Source organism: Pristis pectinata, chromosome 11 (genome assembly GCF_009764475.1).
Source record: "Pristis pectinata isolate sPriPec2 chromosome 11, sPriPec2.1.pri, whole genome shotgun sequence".
In the NCBI taxonomy this organism is placed as follows: domain Eukaryota; kingdom Metazoa; phylum Chordata; class Chondrichthyes; order Rhinopristiformes; family Pristidae; genus Pristis; species Pristis pectinata.
The window spans coordinates 60,666,473-60,686,238 of record NC_067415.1 but is presented as its reverse complement, the minus strand read 5'-3'; the positions used below and the strand labels follow the sequence as shown (position 1 = coordinate 60,686,238).

The window sequence follows — 19,766 nt, the reverse complement described above, 5'->3', positions numbered from 1 at the left end:
CTCCCCGCCCCCCCTTGGGCAGAAGATATAAAAGTCTGAAAGCACATACCACCAGGCTCAAGGACAGCTTCTATAGCTTCTATCCTGCTGTTATAAGACTATTGAACAGTTCCCCTGTATGATAAGATGGACTTTTGACCTCACAATCTACCTCGTTATGACCTTGAACCTTATCTCCGAAACAGGTCTACAGCAGACGCCATCTCCCTGGCCCTACACTCAGCTCTGAAGCATCTGGACAGTAAAGACACCTATGTTAGACTATTGTTTATTGACTACAGCTCTGCCTTCAATACTATAATCCCAAACAAACTTGTCACCAAACTCCAAGACCTAGAACTCAACACCTCCCTCTGTAACTGGATCCTTGACTTTCTAACCCACAGATCGCAATCAGTGAGGATGGGCAGCAATACCTCCGGCACGATTATTCTCAACACTGGTGCCCCACAAGGCTGCGTCCTCAGCCCTCTACTCTACTCCCTATACACTCATGACTGTGTGGCCAGATTCTGATGACACCACCGTTGTAGGCCACATCTCAAACAGCGATGAGTTGGAGTACAGGAAGCAGATAGAGAGCTTAGTGGAATGGTGTCATGACAACAACCTTTCCCTCAATGTCAACAAAACAAAAAAGCTGGTCATTGGCTTCAGAAATGGGGGCGGTGTACATGAACCTGTCTACATCAATGGTGCTGAGGTTGAGAGGGTTGAGAGCTTAAGTTCCTGGGAGTGAACATCACCAATAGCCTGTCCTGGTCAAATCACGTAGATACCACTGCCAAGAAAGCTCACCAGTGCCTCTACTTCCTCAGGAGGCTAAAGAAATTCGGTTTGTCCCCTTTGACTCTCACCAACTTTTATTGATGCACCAAAGAAAGCATCCTATCTGGATGCATCATGGCTTGGTACCGCAACTGCTCTGCCCAGGACCGCAAGAAACTGCATAGAGTTGTGGACACAGCCCAGTGCATCACGGACACCAGCCTCCCCTCCTTGAACTCTGTCTTCACCTTTCGCTGTCTTGGTGGAGCAGCCAGCATAATCAAAGACCCCACCCACCCGGGTCATTCTCTCTTCTCTCCTCTTCCATCAGGTAGAAGTTACAGGAGCCTGAGGGCACGTACCACCAGACTTAAGGACAGCTTCTACCCCACTATGATAAGACTATTGAGCAGTTCCCTTATACGATGAGATGGACTATGACCTCATGATCTACCTTGTTATGATCTTGCACCTTATTGCACGGCACTTTCTCTGTAGCTGTGACACTTTACTCTGTACTGTTATTGTTTTTTACCTGTACTACATCAAAGCACTCTGTACTAAGCCAATGTAACTTCACTGTGTAATGAATTGACGATTCGGTATGCAAGATAGGTTTTCCACTGTATCTCGGTACAAGTGACAATAATAAATCAATACCAATATTGTCTACCTGCACTGCACTTTCTCTGTATTATAACACTTTATTCTGCACTCTGTTATTGTTTCTACCTTGTACTACCTCATTGCACTGTTGTAATGAATTGATCTGTATGGATGGTATGCCAGACAAGTTTTTTCACTGGACCTCGGTACATGTGACAATAATAAACCAATTACCAATCTGCCAACACTATCTTGTGTACTTCTTTTGCCTTCCTGATTTCCCTCTTAACTGTACTTCCATACCCATATGCTGCTCAAGAGATACGCCTGATTTCCAGATGATTACACCTGGCAAATGCTGCCTTTTTCCTGACTAGATCCTGAACATCCCTCAGCAACCAGGCTTCCCTAATCCTGCCAGCCTTGCCCTTCACTCTGATCTATCTCTCTTTATCACTCTCTGTCATTCGTCAGCTCTACCATTCTCTTTTCCCTCACATTAGCATCCTTCTCTGTTCCATCATAAACTCTGCAAAAAAATGTTGAGAAGGAGAAAGCAAGGAAATCCGAGGCATATCACGTGTGCGCACACATAGAAATATATGCACAAGTACATACACACATCATCACGAATACAACTGAACAAATATACCCCCACACACAAATGCACATGCATGCTCAAATACAAATACAAACAGATCTGCATACATAAACACCTATCAGCACACATGCACATAAGCAGTCACACAAGCGCACACAATCTCCCACACATGCATGCACAGCTGCACATACACACTTACATGTGTATCCAAAAAGCCTCTGTTATAAAAGACTCAATTGTAGCGACTCACCGTCCGAGCAAGCGAACCGGCTTGGCGGTCGGGTCACATGTCGTTGAAGCGGCGAGGCCCAAGATGGCAGTGGGCCTTCGTCTTCCCCGAGCGACAGGAAGAATCCGCGCGCGGGAAAGGTTTGATGATGTGGCGTATACGTCATTGCCGTTTTGAGTGGGCGGGAACAGGCTCTCTTAAAAGGCCCGCGCAAGGCGGGAAAATAAACCAGTTCTGTTCTGAAACTCTACGACTAGGGTCTTGTGTTCATTCCGCGGTAGCAGCCGCTACATTGGTGACCCCGATGGTCCAAACGGATTTTGGACCTGCACAATGGACAACAACGCAGCATCCAATGCAGTGGCACTCAAGCTGCCCACCTTTTGGACGCTTCGTCGAAAGCGCAATTCCACCTTCAGCGGATCACCTCCAACTCCACAAAGTACTACCATGTGGTCAGCTCTCTGGACCAGGAGACAGCCGCCCAGGTTAGTGACTTCATCCAGTCTCCTCTGGAGGGGGATAAGTACCCGGCTTTCAAAGACCTTCTGGTTTGGACCTTCGGCCTCTCCCATCGTGAGTGTGTCACCCGCCTGCTTCATCTCGATGGCCTGGGGGACAGATCCCCATCTGCCCTAATGAATGAGATGCTGGCATTGGCTTGGGGAACACAAGCCCTGCCTAATGTTCGAACAGGCCTTCCTCAAACAACTACCCGATGACATTCACCTGCTGTTGGCCGATGCTGATTTCAGCAACCCGCGTGAGGTGGCTGCTCGGGCAGACGTCCTGTGGAAAGCCAAACGCGAGCACGGTTCGTCCATCGGCCAAGTCGCCAGGCCGCGAGCCCAACACTCGCCTAAACCAGGCCCAGCAACCGGGCGACCACACCCCAGAAACACAGACGGCGACAATGGCAACCAACTGTGTTTCTACCATCAGAGGTGGGGCGCGGAGGCCCGTTGATGCCGCCCACCCTGCAAGTCAGCGAAACGCCAGCACCAGCCGCCACTAACAGCTTCGGCGGCTGGCCACTGACAAAGCCTCCTATTCGTTCGGGACAAGCAGTCCGGGCGGCATTTCCTTGTCGATACTGGAGCAGAGGTCAGTATTTTGCCCCCGACCGGCCGTGACACTCATAACAGGCAACAAGGTCCGGTACTCAATGCTGCAAACGGCACAACGATACGGACTTTCGGTACTCGTATACTTCAGTTACAATTCGGCGGTAGCCGTTTCACCTGGATCTTCACCCTTGCCACCATCGCCCGACCACTCCGAGGAGCCAATTTCCTTCGGGCCCACAACCTGTTAGTCGACCTGTGGGGGAAACGGCTAGTCCACTCCAGAACTTTCCAGACCTACCCCCTGGGAGAAACCAGTCTACCAGCCCCGCGCTTGGACTCCATCTTCCTGTCCGGCAACGAGTTCACCAAGCTCCTAGCCGAATTCCCATCAGTTTTGGCACCTCAGTTTACGAATTCTATGTCCAAACACGGGGTGCAACACCACATCATTACCACAGGGCCACCACTTCATGCCCGAGCACAATGACTACCTCCAAACAAGCTCTGCCTGGCAAAGGAAGAGTTCTGTCGCGTGGAGGAACTTGGGATTGTTCGCAGGTCAGACAGCCCCTGGGCCTCCCCCCTGCACATGGTCCCCAAAGCCACTGGCGGGTGGAGGCCCTGCAGCGACTATCGCAGGCTGAATGATGCCACCACCCCAGACCACTACCCCATCCCTCACATCCAAGACTTCGCAGCCAACCTACATGGGGCCCGCATCTTCTCCAAGGTGGACCTCGTTCGGGGATACCACCAAATCCTGGTACACCCAGATGACGTCCCCAAAACTGCAATTATCACCCCATTCAGCCTGTTCGAGTTCCTTCGAATGCCGTTCGGCCTTAAGAACCCCGCGCAGACGTTCCAGCGGCTGATGGACGCAGTAGGCCGAGACCTGGACTTCGTGTTCATTTACTTAGATGACATACTAATCGCCAGCCGTGACCGCCAAGAACACCCTTCCCACCTCCACCAACCGTATTCTCGTCTCCGTGATTTTGGCCTCACGGTCAACCCGGCCAAGTGCCAATTCGGACTTGACTCTATCGATTTCCTCGGCCACAGAATCACCAGCGATGGAGCAACACCCCTACCTGCCAAAGTGGACGCTATCTGCCATTTTGCCTGCCCCAACACGGTCAAAGGCCTACAGGAATTCCTGGGGATAGTCAACTTTTACCATCGGTTCATCCCTGCAGCAGCCCGTATCCTGCGCCCTTTGTTCTCGCTGATGGCTGGTAAGGGCAAGGACATTGCCTGGAATGACAAGGCTGCGGCTGCCTTTGTTAAGGCCAAGGATGCCCTGGCAAACGTCACGATGCTTGTACCGCCCTCACGGTGGACGCATCCAACACCACGGTTGGTGGGTACTGGAACAACTAATCGAAGGCAGTTGGCAACCCTTGGCATTTTTCAGCAAGCACCTTAGACCACCCGAACTGAAATACAGCGCTTTTGATTGGGAACTTCTAGCGCTGTACCTGGCAGTCCGGCATTTCCGGTACTTTTTGGAAGGCAGGCCTTTCACCGCCTTCACTGACCATAAGCGTTTGTCCTTCGCCTTCTCCAAAGCCTCTGATCCCTGACCAGCTCGTCAGCAGAGACATTTGTCCTACATTTCCGAATTCACAACGGATGTCCAACATGTCTCCGGGAAGGACAATGTCGTTGCTGACGCACTTTCCAGACCAACCATCCACAGCCTGTCCCTGGGTATCGACTACAAGGCTGACGCACAGCAGGCTGACGACGAACTGCCCAACTACAAAACTGCAATCTTGGGCCTGCAGCTCCAGGATTTCTTAGTTGGTCCAGGTCAGCAGACCCTCCTTTGCGACATCGCAACAGGTCAACCCCGCCCTATAGTTCCTGCAGCCTGGGGGAAACGCGTTTTCGATTTGATACATGGGTTGGCACACCCGTCCATCAGATCAACTGTCCAGCTGGTCGCCAGCAAGTTCATCTGGCATGGCCTGCGCAAACAGGTCAGGGAGTGGGCCAGGACTTGTCAGCACTGCCAGACATCGAAAATCCAACGACACACCAAGGTCCCGCCACAACAGTTCGAGCCTACCCGTAGAAGGTTCGACCACATCCACGTCGACCTCGTAGGCCCTTTGCCGGTTTCAAGAGGGGCCCGGTACCTGCTTACCATCGTTGACCGGTTCACGAGGTGGCCAGAGGGAACCCCTCTATCTGACATCACGACTGATTCCCGTGCCCAGGCGCTGCTCACAACTTGGATCTCACATTTTGGTGTTCCAGCCCACATCACTTCAGACAGAGGCACCCAATTTACCTCCGGCCTCTGGTCTGCATTAGCAAACATGCTGGGGATGCAGCTGTACACCACCACGGCCTACCACCCTCAATCAAAGGGGTTAGTGGAACATTTCCACCGCCATCTGAAATCTGCCCTGATGGTCCGCCTGCAGGGTCCTAACTGGGTCGACGAACTGCCTTGGGTCCTGCTCGGCATACGCACTGCCCCCAAAGAAGACCTCCATGCTTTGTCAGCTGAACTCATGTACGGAGCGCCAGGGGATTTGTCGTCCCAGGGGATTTCATACCCTCCCTTCAGGACCAAGGGGAACAACCCACGGCAGTCCTGCAAAAACTGCGCGAGAGGCTCGGCAACTTGGCCCCGATTCCCACTTCACAGCACGGTCAAGCCCCGTCCTGTAAGCCCAAAGAACTACGAGACTGTAGGTTTGTTTTCGTTCGCAGGGGCACACCTTGGGCACCGTTGCAACGACCATATGAGGGGCCGTTCCGAGTCATCAGGAATAATGGGTCCACCTTTATTTTGGACATTGGAGGCAAGGAGCAGGTCTTCACGATGGACCTCCTCAAACCGGCCCATTTAGATCTACAACAACCAGTCGAGATTCCAGCACCGCGACGCAGGGGCCGACCTCCTAAGCAGCGGCTAACACAGCCCATGGACCTTGGAGACCGTATCGCCGGTTCTGGGAGGGGGTTGTGTAGCGACTCACTGTCCGAGCAAGCGAACCGGCTCGGCGGTCGGGTCGCGTGTCGTTGAAGCGGCGAGGCCCAAGATGGCAGTGGGCTTTCGTCTTCCCCGAGCGACAGGGAGAACTGCACACGGGAAAGGTTTGATGATGTGGCGTATACATCATTGCTGTTTTGAGTGGGCGGGAACAGGCTCTCTTAAAAGGCCCGCGCGAGGCGGGAAAATAAACCAGTTCTGTTCTAAAACTCTACGACTAATGTCTTGTGTTTATTCCGCGGTAGCAACTGCTACACAATCAGAAATAGTAGTGTAACATTGGGAACAGCCACGTAGGCCATACTGGAAATAACTACTATGGTTTTGAAAGAGAAATGAGCACATAGTCCTACTCATATGTCACTGATCATTGGAATGATATCCTTCACCGGAACAGATCATCTGAGCTACAAGCAATGTACAGATTTGGGAATCTAAAGAGTATGTTATGTATAACTGGAGTCAAGATTGTTTGACGCAAACTGATATCTCTGCTTATCACTTTAACCCATAATCATGCCATGTGGAAATAGGAGACTAAATTAGTCTTTTGATTCTGAACATCTATTTCTATATAGCTTTTTAGTGTTAATCAATTTGTTTTCATCTTTTCATCAGTACATGCTATGTAGCCTCTGCACGTGACTGCATCTGGGAAATTGTTACAATTCACATCAGATTCTGAAACAGAAACTTGTGTTCCAGTAAACATGAAGAAGATAGATTCATCAATAAGGAAGCTTTCAATATTTCCTTCCGCTCGAATAGCTTCCCAGACATAACAATCAGCATCGTCTGGTGAGGACTAATGATAAATATGTCAGACTTCAAAAGGTCGTCTAATGTACAAAGGAGAATCATTTCAGGTTCTTTCAAGTTTGTGCCTGATCCCACATAAAGCATTCATAGCACCTCAAAGCCAAATGAAGGAGAAAAATAAATAAACCACAGTTAAATGTTAAATATCCTAATTCTTTTGCACTCTAGTGAACAGCACGACCTTTTTCATTTCTGGCCATTCAGTTGGATTAAAACACCTTTTTGGGAGGAGGGATTGGTGCTGGTGTTTGGCTGTCGTGTGGTTAGTGATGGTAGGACTTGTTGAGAATGGTGGGAACAATGAATGAGCCAGTATTTGCACTAAATTTATTCAAAAAAGGTAATAGGGCTAAGCCAGGAAACTACAAGCCTTACATCAACAGCAGGGAAATTATTGGAAAAAATTCTGAAGGACAGGATTTATGTTCACGTGGAAAGGCAGACACTGATTAGGAGGAGTCAACATGTTTTGTGCAGGGAAAATCCAGTCCACAAATCTGATTGAGTTTTTTGAGGAGGTGAATAAGAAAATTGATGAAAGCAACATAGCAGACTTAGTTTACTTGAATTTGGAGTGGGAGGGGAAAATCCAGTTGTCATGGTCCATGTGGGTACCAATGACATAGGTAGAACAAGAGGTTCTGCTGAGGGAATTTGAGCAGCTATGGACTAAATTGAAAAGCATAACCAAAAAGATAATAATAATCTCTGAAGCTACCCAAATCATGTGCAAATTGGCACAGGATCACTGAGATCAGAGAGTTAAATGTGTGGCTCAAAGATTAGTGTGGGAGAAGTGGGTTTGAATTCATGGGACATTGGCACCAGTATTGGGGAAGAAGGGAGCTCCTCCGATGGGATGGGCTCCTCCTGAACCATGCTGGGACTAGGGTCCTGGTGAATCATATAACTAGGGCTGTAGTATGGATAAAGTAAAAGGGAAGGAGAGTGCAGGAGAGGTTACTGAAGGCTCCGGAATAAAGAATAAGACAGAAATTTTAGAAAGGGATAAGAATTTAACTTCAGGCAACATGGAGACAAATTTGAGAAGAAGAGTGGTGAATACAGGACTGAAGGTGTTATATTTGAATGCACGCAGTATACAAAATAAGGTAGATGAATTTATAGCGCAGTTATAAATTGGCAGGTACAACGTTGTGAGTATCACAGAGTCATGGTTGAAAGAAGAACACAGCTGGGAGTAAAACATCCAAGGATACACATCCTATCGAAAAAACAGGCAGGTGGGCAGAGGGGGTCGAGTGATTCTGTCGGTAAAAAACGAAATCAAATCCTCAGCAAGAACTGACGTAGGATCAGAAGGTGTAGAACCCTTGTGGTTAGAGTTAAGAAACTGCAAGGGTAATATGACCCTGTTGGGAGTTATACACAGGCCTCTGAATACTCGTCAGGATGTGGGGTACAAGTTACAATGGGACATAGAAAAGGCATGTAAAAAGGGCAACGTTACGGTGGTCATGGTGGATTTCAATACACAGGTAGATTGGGAAAATCAGGTTGGTACTGGATCCCAAGAGATGGAATTTGTAGAATGCCTATGAGATGGCTTTTTTGAGCAGCTTGTGGTCGAGCCCACTTGGGAAAAGGCAATTCTGGATTTGGAGTTGCGTAGACTGCCATATCCAGCGGGCAGCATTCGGAGCGGGCAGCAGAGTGAGAGTTAGCAGAGTGATTGGGCTTTGGCTCAATGGGCTTAGGTGGTATGGGCTGAGGAGGTAATGGGGCGAGGCGAGGTAGGTTCACCTGTGCTAATTATGGAAAGGAAGTAGTATGAGTGTGACGCCGGTTGTCTGGGCTCGGTGTCAGATGTGGGAGATCCTGGAGTCTCCTAGCCTCCCAGACAGCCACATCTGTATCTGGTATGTCGAGCTGCAGCTCCTAAGGGACGGTGTTAGGGAACTGGAGAGACAGATCGATGACCTTCATCTGGTCAGGGAGAGTGAGGAGGTGATAGAAAGGAGTTATAGGCAGGTGGCCACACCAGGGCCACGGGAGACAGGCAAATGGGTCACAGACAGGAGGGGGAAGGGGAAGAGTCAGGTACTAGAGAGTACCCCTGTGGCTGTACCCCTTGAGTACTGTTGGGGGACACAGCCTACCTGGGGTAAGCAACAGTGGCAGTGCCTCTAGCACAGAGTCCGGCCCTGTGGTTCAGAAGGGTAGGGAAAGGGAGAGGAGAGCAGTAGTGATAGGGGATTCAATAGTTAGGGGGACAGATAGGAGGTTCTGTGGGAGAGATAAAGAATCCCGGATGGTCTGTTGCCTCCCTGGTGCCAGGGTCCGCGATATCTCGGATCGAGTGCTAGATATTCTCAGAAGGGAGGGTGAGCAGCCAGATGTTGTGGTCCATGTAGGGACCAATGACGTGGATAAGAAAGAGGAGGATGTCCTGCAAAGAGAGATTAGTGAATTAGATGCAAAGTTGAAGGACAGGACCTCCAGGGTTGCCATCTCAGGATTGCTACCCGTGCCACGTGCTAGAGAGGCTAGAAATAGGAGGATAATGCAGCTAAATATGTGGCTAAGGAGATAGTGCAGGAGTGAGGGCATCAGGTTTCTAGACAATTGGGCTTTGTTCCAGGGAAGGTGGGACCTGTTTCGGTGGGATGGTTTGCACCTGACATCAGTAGTAGGTAAATTACTGGAAGATGTTCTGGGAGATCAGATATACAAGTATTTGGACAGCCAAGGGTTGATTAAGGATAGTCAGCATGGCTTTGTGCGTGGTAGATCGTGTTTAATGAATCTTGTAGAGTTTTTCGAGGAGGTTACCAAGAAAGTAGATGAAGGAAAGGCTGTGGATGTTGTCTACATGGACTTTAGTAAGGCTTTTGACAAGGTCCCACATGGGAGGTTAGTTCAGAAGGTTCAGACACTAGGTATCCATGGAGAAGTTGTAAACTAGATTCGAAATTGGCTGTGTGGGAGAAGACAGAGAGTGGTAGTGGATGATTGTTTCTCAGACTGGAGGCCTGTGACTAGTGGTGTGCCTCAGGGATCTGTGCTGGGGCCATTGTTGTTTGTTGTCTATATCAACGATCTAGCTGATAATGTGGTAAATTGGATCAACAAGTTTGCTGATGACACTAAGATTGGTGGCATTGTGGACAGCAAGGAAGGCTTTCAAAGCTTGCAGAGGGATCTGGACCAACTGGAAAAATGGGCCAGAAAATGACAGATGGAATTTAATGCAGACAAGTGTGAGGTGTTGCATTTTGGAAGGACAAATCAAGGTAAGGACATACACAGTAAACAGTAGGGCACTGAGGAGTGCGGAGGAACAAAGGGATCTGGGAGTTCAGATACACAATTTCCTGAAAGTGCCGTCACAGGTAGACAGGGTTGTAAAAAAGTCTTTTGGCATCCTGGCATTTATAAATCAAGTATTGAGTATAGGAGTTAGAATGTTTTGGTGCCCTGAAAGCAGCGTCACAGGTAGACACATCTTTCACATCGTCACATCCTTCCTGTAGTGTGGTGACCAGAACTGTATGCAATATTTTAAGTGTGGTCTAATCAATGTTCTTCACAACTACAACGTGACATCACAACTTAATGCCTCAGCCTTGAAGACCAGCATGTCAAATGCCCCTTTTACTACCCTAAAGGACCTGTGTTGCCACTTTCAAGGAGCTATGGTCTTGCACCCCAAGGTCTTGCCAAGATCCTGTCATTTACTCTGTATGTCCTACCAGAATTTGATCTCACTAAGTGCATTACCTCACACTTGTCTGGATTAAATTCCATTTGTCACTGCTCTGCCCAACTTTCCAGCTGATCTATGTTCCTCTGAGTCTTTAAACAACCACCTTCTTTTTCCTCCAACTCCACTAATTTTTGTGTCATCTGGAATGTGTCATCACAGAATGTAGAGAGTATTAATCATACTCTCTACATTCTCATCGAAGTCATTTATATGTTATGAACATCAAAGATCCCAGCACTGACCCCTGCAGTGCATCACTTGTTACAGATATCCAGTCAGAAAATCACCAACGACCACTACACTTTGCATCTTATCACCAAGCCAATTTTGGATCTATTCCACCAACATGCCTCAGATGCTGTGTGCTTTAACCTTCTGAGCCAGCCTTAATGCAGCACCTCGTCAAAGGCCTAACTAAAGTCCATATAGACACCTCTGCCTTCATCAATCTCCTTGGTTAACTCCTCAAAAAACTTAATCAGATTTGTGTGACATGATCTACCCTGCACAAAACCATGCTGACTCCTCCTAATCATTCTCACCTTTCCAAGTGAACATAAGTCCTATCCCTCAGAATCTCTTCCAACAACATCATTACTACTGATGAAAGGCTCACTGGACCATAGTTTTCAGGCTTATCCCTACAGCCAATTTTGGACAAGGGGGCAACATTAGCTATCTCCCAGTCTTCTGGTGCCTCACCTGTGGCACCAGAAGAAAATTTCTGTCAGAGCCCCAGTATTGTCCTCCCCTGCTTCCCTTAATATCCTGGGACAGATCTTATCCAGCCCTGGAGATTTATCCACTCTAAAATGTCTAGCACTTCCTCCTGCCTGATTGATATGCTCCAGAATCTCAGAGTACCCTCTCTTTAACTCTTCAGCCTCCATGTCCTTCCCCTGGTGAATATCGATGAGAAGTATTCATTCAGGATCTCACTTATATCCTCTGGCTCCATGCATAGATTACCCCTTTGGTGAGAAGGGAGACAGAGACTTGAGTTAAATTCCCGCTTCAATGATGCAGCATCCTTTTAGTTCTCTACTGAAGTACCAATCTGGAACTCTTGATAACTTTGATTTTCTATTTAAATGAACATTTCAGTATTAAGCTTTTCAGCAAGGATACTTTGCTCTCCAAATGTGAAATACACCCACAGAACATTGCTTTAGCAGTAAATTTTTATGTTGTTTGTGGACAATTTTTTGAAGTATTATCTATATGTGCCACACAAAAAAATCGTGGGATCCTTTGATATTGCAAAATATTATTCAACAATAGTGAAGCACTAACCTTACCCAGACTACATTATGTTGTACAAGTTTCTGAGACTACTTTGTACAGCAACACAATCAATAAACCTAATGATTTCTTCAAATCTAAATACTACCCTTAATTAATCATTTGTGATTAATCTCTTATTTAGACTCACCTGTCCTGCGTAATGCATGACAGTGAAGGCTATGGCTTGACCTTTCAATGGAATGTTCTCATTTCCATCCTTCATGGAAGTGTACACAGTGTTTGGTTGAGCTGTTTCCAAATGAGTCTGCAGCCATTTGCTGAAGTTTTGTTCTGATGATTGAAGTGTCTGTCTTTCTTCATCAAGCATTGACAGCAAACCACCAGGTTTCTGAAATGGTAAGGTAATGCTTTGGGTAAATTAGCAGTGTAACTGGAGCAGGTCTTAATGAGGTAATAACTACTTGGATGGGTTGAGCACAGCTGAACTTAAACCTAGTAAAATCTTCCGTACATGAAGTTCCTGAAAACTAATGTCTGCAAATGATTATTTGTCTTATATTAAAACCAGAACATAAGTAAATTGTTGAAAACAGCTCAAACATTTCTATGTTTAAAAGGGAAACATGCAGATTATTATGCATGCATTTGAAGAGCTGTTTCACTAAGAAGCTTCAATGTAACTGTTGAAGTTAATTAACAATCTTGAACTGAGGTAAATAATTATAAAACACAAACAAAGCAAGGTTCTCTTGATATTTACTGACAAACTTCAACTTAATTATTCACTGATATTTCATTAGACAATTCCTTCACAAAGCTTCATTTAAAACATTCACTTTTGGTGCAGCAGTTAGAGAATGACAGGGTCTGTGACAGATGAAAAGTCATTCGGTACACTGTATCAGTCTTTCCTACTCCTAGCCTTCTCCAAATTGCTAATGAAGCTTATGGGCTTAATTGACCTAAGTTAGGTCATGAAAGCAATGATTTTCCTTTCTCATGCTGTCTTCCCACTCTTCTGAGGCAACTCCTGCAGGATTGACAATGGGTTTTTGGGTTCTGAGGAGGCTAACGAGGCTGATATGGGAACTGCAGATTCTTCCACAGACAGGACAGGAGATAACTGGCAGGATGGATATGTGGGTAGCTTGTCAGGTGGTACACTCCTTCCACCGCTTAAGCAGGGCTTCTGTGTGCATGGTTTGAGATTCTTAATACTTTCTCTGAATGCTCCTTCTCCACTTTACCGCCAAAAGGGTCCCAGAAGTTAGTGGGGATAGGACACTTCAAGGAGGCTTTGAATACTTCCTTGTATTTTCTCCTGTGTCTGCCTGGTAATCTCTTCCCATGACAGAACTCAGAATAGAGGTAGAAGGCATATGCCCTAAATTCTCTGCAGCTGTCTAGGACTAACAGAATCAGGACGTCCTCTCCCAGAGAACTAGCCTGGAGGCACCTCCCACTGGCATATACAAGCAAGTGAGGCCAGAACCTGCAGACACGTTGCTGGCACACGGCCTCCTGGCAGCTCATCTCACATGGAACCAAAGGTGCCAATGACTGAAGACTATTCAGGGAGACAGGAAGAAGTCAATTATCTGAAAAAAAACCTGCTTTCAGGGTCTCTTCTGTCAGAGTTCCATGCTGGCTCCAACCTCTATGCTCTTCAGGCACCCCTAAAGCAACCCGGGCTAGTGTGGCACAGTGGCACATCTGGTAAAGCGTTTGCCTCACAGCTCCAGCAACCCAGGTTCAATCCTGACCTCAGATGCTGTTTGTGTGGAGTTTGAACATTCTCCCAGTGGTTTTCCTCTGGGACTTCCAGTTTCCACCCACATCAAAGGGTGTGTAGGTTGGTAGGTTACTTGAGCATTGTAAGTTGCCTCTAGCATGTTGATGAGTGATTATATCTGGGGAGAAATTAATGGAATGTGGGATTAGTGTAAATGGGTGCTTGAAGGTCAGTGCAGACTTGGTGGGCCAAAGAGCCTATATCCAGGCCGTATGACAATGACTCTATAGATGTATACTCAGTGATGAAAGAAAGCAAAGAAAAGGTAGGGTACCATGTCTCACATCTTCAGGAGACAAATGGGCCAGCAGCTCTCCTTGTTCAGATTTAACATCAATTGCTAAGGGAAAATGACCTGGAGATTATAAAATGAAATATCAGATGTGAAAATCTGCCAAAATGTTCCTTTGGCAGTATGACCACTGAATTCATAATTTTTGTATCGTTAATATACAAAAGGTATACCATTTTTATATAAGATATGTGTATGTATATATATAAGAATACCACTAACACGTGAAAAAAAGAATTTAAGGGGGAATTTCTTCACACAGAGTGACATAAATGTGGAATTCATCATTTATTATTGTTTAGCAGATTGGGCAATGTCAGCACTTTGAGGCAAACATATTCTGAAAACATCAGTATCAGACTACCATGCCAGATGGAAGGTTAGCTCTTGTGGGATGAAGGTTATTCTTCATATTTTGGGTCCTCACCCCAATTCATGATCTGGCCCTGTTGCAGAGTTAACTTATAACTGGGACCACTTATACATGGGACCACTCAGATTCAACTTGAAAAAGCGATCAGGAAACCTACATGAGATTTCAGTATCTGAAGGCACTCTCACCAGGGAGAGCTTTGTGGTTCATTGTCGTTTTTCTGCATGATCAATAGAACTGCTGCCAAGAGCACAGGCTTTCAAAGCTGTACACGAACAGGAACAGTAACAAAAGGAGGTGGAAGAGTGCTTTCAGTGCTTTTCTAATCCACGGTTAGAAGGACTAAAAATCATTTGCTTGATAGAGCAACAGTTCTTCTCAGGATCTTTCAAGTTGGGAGGTTGTGACTAGTGTGGTACCACCAGGATTGATGCCTGGCCCCAGCTACTCACAATCTAGATCCAAGATTTAGCTGAAGTGGCCAAGTTTGCTGTTTACTCTAAACAAGGTGGGATTGAGAATACAGAGGAGAATGTAGAGAGGCTTCATGGAAATATGGACAAACCAAGTGAGTAGGTGGCAATGTAGCAGATGGAATATAATGTGGAAAAATGTGAGGTTTTCCACTTTGGTACACAAAACAGAAAAGCAGCTTATTTTTTAAATGATGTAGGGCGCATAGTGTTGATGTTCAACAAAACTACGGTGTACTTGTATGTTAGTTACTGAAAGCGAACATTCAGGTGCAACAGCAATTATGATGGCATATGACATTATTACAAGGCAGAATTCAATGACATAAATTTTACTCAACGGTATCATGCTCCCATCAGCAGAACTAATCTTAACTCAATTTGAGAGGTTATTCTGCTGAAATGGTCAAGACAAGTCAAATAATTTGGAAAATCCTGCACTTGATCCAATTGTAATTAATGGAAATGACTGTTGATACTGACAAAAGATTCTCATGTGTGGTCATTAGTAACTGACTGTAGGCTCAGGTCTGTTACCATGGTAACAGTGGTGGCAGCAGAGCTAAATAAAAACCTTAATGTTTAGGATTATATTTTTTGAAATGTTTGAAGCACTTAGTCATTTGGAGCATCCAAGTTCTCTCCCCATCAGTGACTGAATAAGGAGGAGAATGACCAACCCAAGAGGTGACAATTGAGAAGCAAAAAATACCTTCAAATGTTAGAAATATCAATGAAGACAGAAAACACTGGAAATATTCAGCAGGTCAGACAATGCCTCTGGAAAGAGAAACAGAGCTGATGTTCATGACCGTCCATCAGAATGTTAATTGTTTCTTTCTCCCCAGATGCTGCCTGATCTGGAAAGTATTTCCAATATTGTCTGTTTTAAATGAATTGTCAGTCTTGACCATGGTCCCTTTCTCACCTGGGATACAGGAACCCATGGGGTCTTTCTCATTCTTGTATTTTGTTTCTTGTATTTAAGTTTTTTTTGCGGTACTGTACTTAGGAAATCCTGCACTTTGAGGGTCAATTTTGCACGGGACCCGAAAAGCCTTTACAACTGCATGTAAAATGCCAGTAGTTGATTAAAAGCAGTGGAGTTCTCCCTAAGCTCCTGGCTATTATTTCTCTTTTAACCAATATTACTAAAATAGATCACTATTTGTTGAACTTAACCTTTCTAATCTGGTTACCAATTTCATCTATCTTACACCAAAAGCTTTAAAGTAATTTGTTCAACGTAAAGCACTAGACCTCTCTGAGAGTGTGAAAGATGATACAAAATTAACAATTCTCTTCCTTATTTGCCAAAGCACCATAATTAGTCTGATATCTAGGAGCCAGCTGATATTCCTCATGCAACTTTATTTTCTACTATGCTTTCCTTAAAATTTCAAATCTTGATTCATATTAGTGTCATGGAGGGATGGGGGTTCGGGGGAGGGGAGTGAATCTGAACCAGAAAAAAATTCAATCCTGCAATCTCAGTTTAGTATGCCTGAACTTTTCCTTGGTAATAGAGATAGCACCAATGAACATAGGTACTGTGCTTTAAATATCCTATTTAACACTATCCAATTTACAAAATGACATTGGTTACACTACATTTGTGGCATTTTCAGCTGATTGCATTCAGGAGATCTCAAAAAGAAAATCCTTTCCGTAATTCAGCAGGAAATGAATCATGGTTAAAATCTGAACTAAAAGCAATTTTACCAAGGAACAATGATTTCAAATAGATTGCTTATTGTTATTTCTAAATCTTGCTAATGTTTGCAAGTACCATCTGCAAATTACAATTTTAACACCTTAATGCAAAAATTCAAAGTGTACCTGAAAAAAGAAGTTCAAAATAGCATTTCGGTTTCCCAGAGAGTTGGCTGTTTCCATGGTGACACCTTCTTGCACACTATCAACTTGCTGTTGTTGAAAAAGCATCTCATGTATATACTGATGGATCTTCTCATTAGTCATGTTGATACAAAGCTGAGGGACAGAAACATTCCTTTCAATTTTTTGAGCACATGTTGATACTTGCAATAAGAGTGAAAAATTGAAATGTTACTCTTTTTATAACATTTTCTTTTCTACATTTTCCAAACATACATTGCATTGTGTTCCTGGTAAGGACCTTTTCCTGCTGGGAGTCTACAGATCCAATTAGGGAGCATGTTGCTGTGATTTCTGCAGTATTTACCCACCTACCCATCTGTAGTTTGGAGTGCTGTCAATAGGTGCTGCCTCTTTGGCCATCACAAGGTAAAGTCAATTGAGCTAATTATACATTGTCATGTATTGTCGTTTTTTCTGCGAGTTTTTTTTGTCAGTTTTACAGATGTCTAAAAATCTTCACCAAGGGATCATTAATAATTTAATGTTACTGATCTAAGGCTTGCTGAACACGAATATTGATTCTGTTGCATGTCCATCAAAGTGGAGAAGTTATTACTGAGAACATCCTTAAATAAAGTTCCAAGAATATCAAAGTGCAAATCTTTAACCAACATCCATGGCATACATTGTTGTTTCCACTTGGGCTTCCCACCTGTTCATAACCATTCTTCTGGAACTCTTCAAAGCCAAAGATATCCAATATCCCAATTTCAAGAGTTGAATTGCTGTGAGCAGAAGACAACAGAGGTGATACCATTGGTATATTGCAAATTAAGTGATATCATTGATGACAGAAACATTTCTATGGACTTCACAATTTGGCCAGGATCAATTTTCTTAAAACAAATGAGAATATACAAGGAATAGTTAGTAAGTTTGCAGATGATACTAAGATAGGTGGTGTTGTTGACAGTGAAGAGGAATATCAAGAATTGCCGCAGGATCTTGATCAGCTGGGTAGGTGCACTGAGGAATGGCAAATGGAATTTAATTCAGATAAGTATGAAGTGTTACATTTTGGAAGGACAAATCAAGCTAGGGCTTTCACATTGAACAGAAGGGCCTTGGGTACTGAAGTAGAACAGAGGGACCTTGGAGTACAGGTGTACAGTTCCCTTAAAGTGGAGTCACAGGTAGATAGGGCAATGAAGAAGGCTTTTGGCATGTTGGCCTTCATCATTCAGGGCATTTAATATAGAAATTGGGAGCATATGTTGCAATTGTACAAGATGTTGGTGAGGCCATACTTGTAGTATGTGTTGAGTTTTGGTCACCCTGTTTTAGGAAGGATATGATTAAAGCATACAAAGAAAAGCGTACAAAAGGTACAGAGAGCTCGGTAATGTTAGAGATCTGGAAGAGTACAAGGCTAAAAGGAAGGAACTTAAGAAAGAGATTAGGAGAGCCAGAAGGGGACATGAGAAGGCCTTGGTGGGCAGGATTAAGGAAAACCCCAAGGCATTCTACATGTATGTGAAGAGTAAGAAGATGAGATGCGAAAGGATAGGGCCTATCAAGTGCAGCAGTGGGAAAGTATGTCTGGATCCAGAAGAAATAGCGGAGGTACTTAATGAATACTTTACATCAGTATTCACTACGGAAAAGGATCTAGGGGATTGTAGTGGGGACATGCAGTGGCCTGAAAAGCTTGAGCATGTAGATATTAGAAAAGAGGTGGTGCTGAAACTTCTGGAAAACATCAAGTTGGATAAGTTGATGGGACCGGATGAGATGTACCCCAGGTTGCTGTGGGAGGTGAGGGAGGAGATTGCAGAGCCTCTGACGATGATCTTTACGTTGTCGATGGAGACGGGAGAGGGTTCGGAAGATTGGAGGGTTGCGGATGTTGTTCCCTTATTCAAGAAGGGGAGTAGGGATAGCCCAGGGAATTATAGACTGGTGAGTCTTACCTCAGTGGTTGGTAAGCTCATGGAGAAGATCCTGAGAGGCAGGATTTATGAACATTTGGAGAGGTATCATATGATTAGGAATAGTCAGCATGGCTTTGTCAAGGGCAGGTCCTGCCTTACGAGCCTGATTGAATTTTTTGAGGATGTGACTAAGCACATTGATGAAGGGATTTCAGCAAGGCATTTGATAAGGTACCCCATGCAAGGCTTATGGAGAAGGTGAGGAGACATGGGATCCAAGGGGACATTGCAGTGTGGATCCAGAACTGGCTGGCCCACAGAAAGCAAAGAGTGGTTTTGAAGGGTCATATTCTGAGTGGAGGTCGGTGGCCGGTGGTGTCCCTCAGGGATCTGTAGTGGGACCCTTACTCTTTGTGATTTTTATAAACTTGTGGATGACATGAAGGTTGGGGGTGTTGTGGATAGTTTGGAGGGCTGTCAGAGGTTACAGAGGGACATAGATAGGATGCAGAGTTGGGCTGAGAAGTGGCAGATGCAGTTCAACCCAGATAAGTGTGGAGTGGTTCACTTTGGTAGGTCAAATATGTTGGCGGAATATAGTATTAATGGTAGGACTCTTGGCAGTGTGGAGGATCAGAGGGATCTTGGGGTCCGAGTCCATAGGACACTCAAAGCGGCTGCACAGGTTGACTCTGTGGTTAAGAAGGCATATGGTGTATTGTCCTTCATCAATCGGGGAATTGAATTTAGGAGCCGTGAGGTATTGTTGCAGCTATATAGGTCCCTGGTCAGACCCCACTTGGAGTATTGTGCTCAGTTCTGGTCGCCTCACTACAGGAAAGATGTGGAAGCCATAGAGAGGGTACAGAGGAGATTTACAAGGATGCTGCCTGGAATGCGGAGCATGCCTTATGAAAGCAGGTTGAGGGAACTCGGCCTTTTCTCCTTGGAGAGACGGAGGATGAGGGGGGACCTGATAGAGGTATTTAAGATG

The 19,766-nt window shown here is 45.4% G+C and overlaps 1 protein-coding gene across 1 annotated transcript in view; it reads right to left on the bottom strand.

Annotated features, from left to right (window-relative positions):
• Positions 1-19,766, bottom strand: part of myo16 (myosin XVI) — a 438,207-nt gene that overhangs the window by 97,817 nt on the left and 320,624 nt on the right. Inside the window, exons 20-22 of the mRNA XM_052025545.1 lie at positions 17,554-17,626; positions 16,842-16,994; positions 12,260-12,460 (exon numbers count right to left, since the gene is read on the bottom strand). Coding sequence (XP_051881505.1) covers positions 12,260-12,460; positions 16,842-16,994; positions 17,554-17,626 — 427 coding nt within the window. The remainder of the gene's footprint in view (positions 1-12,259; positions 12,461-16,841; positions 16,995-17,553; positions 17,627-19,766) is intronic.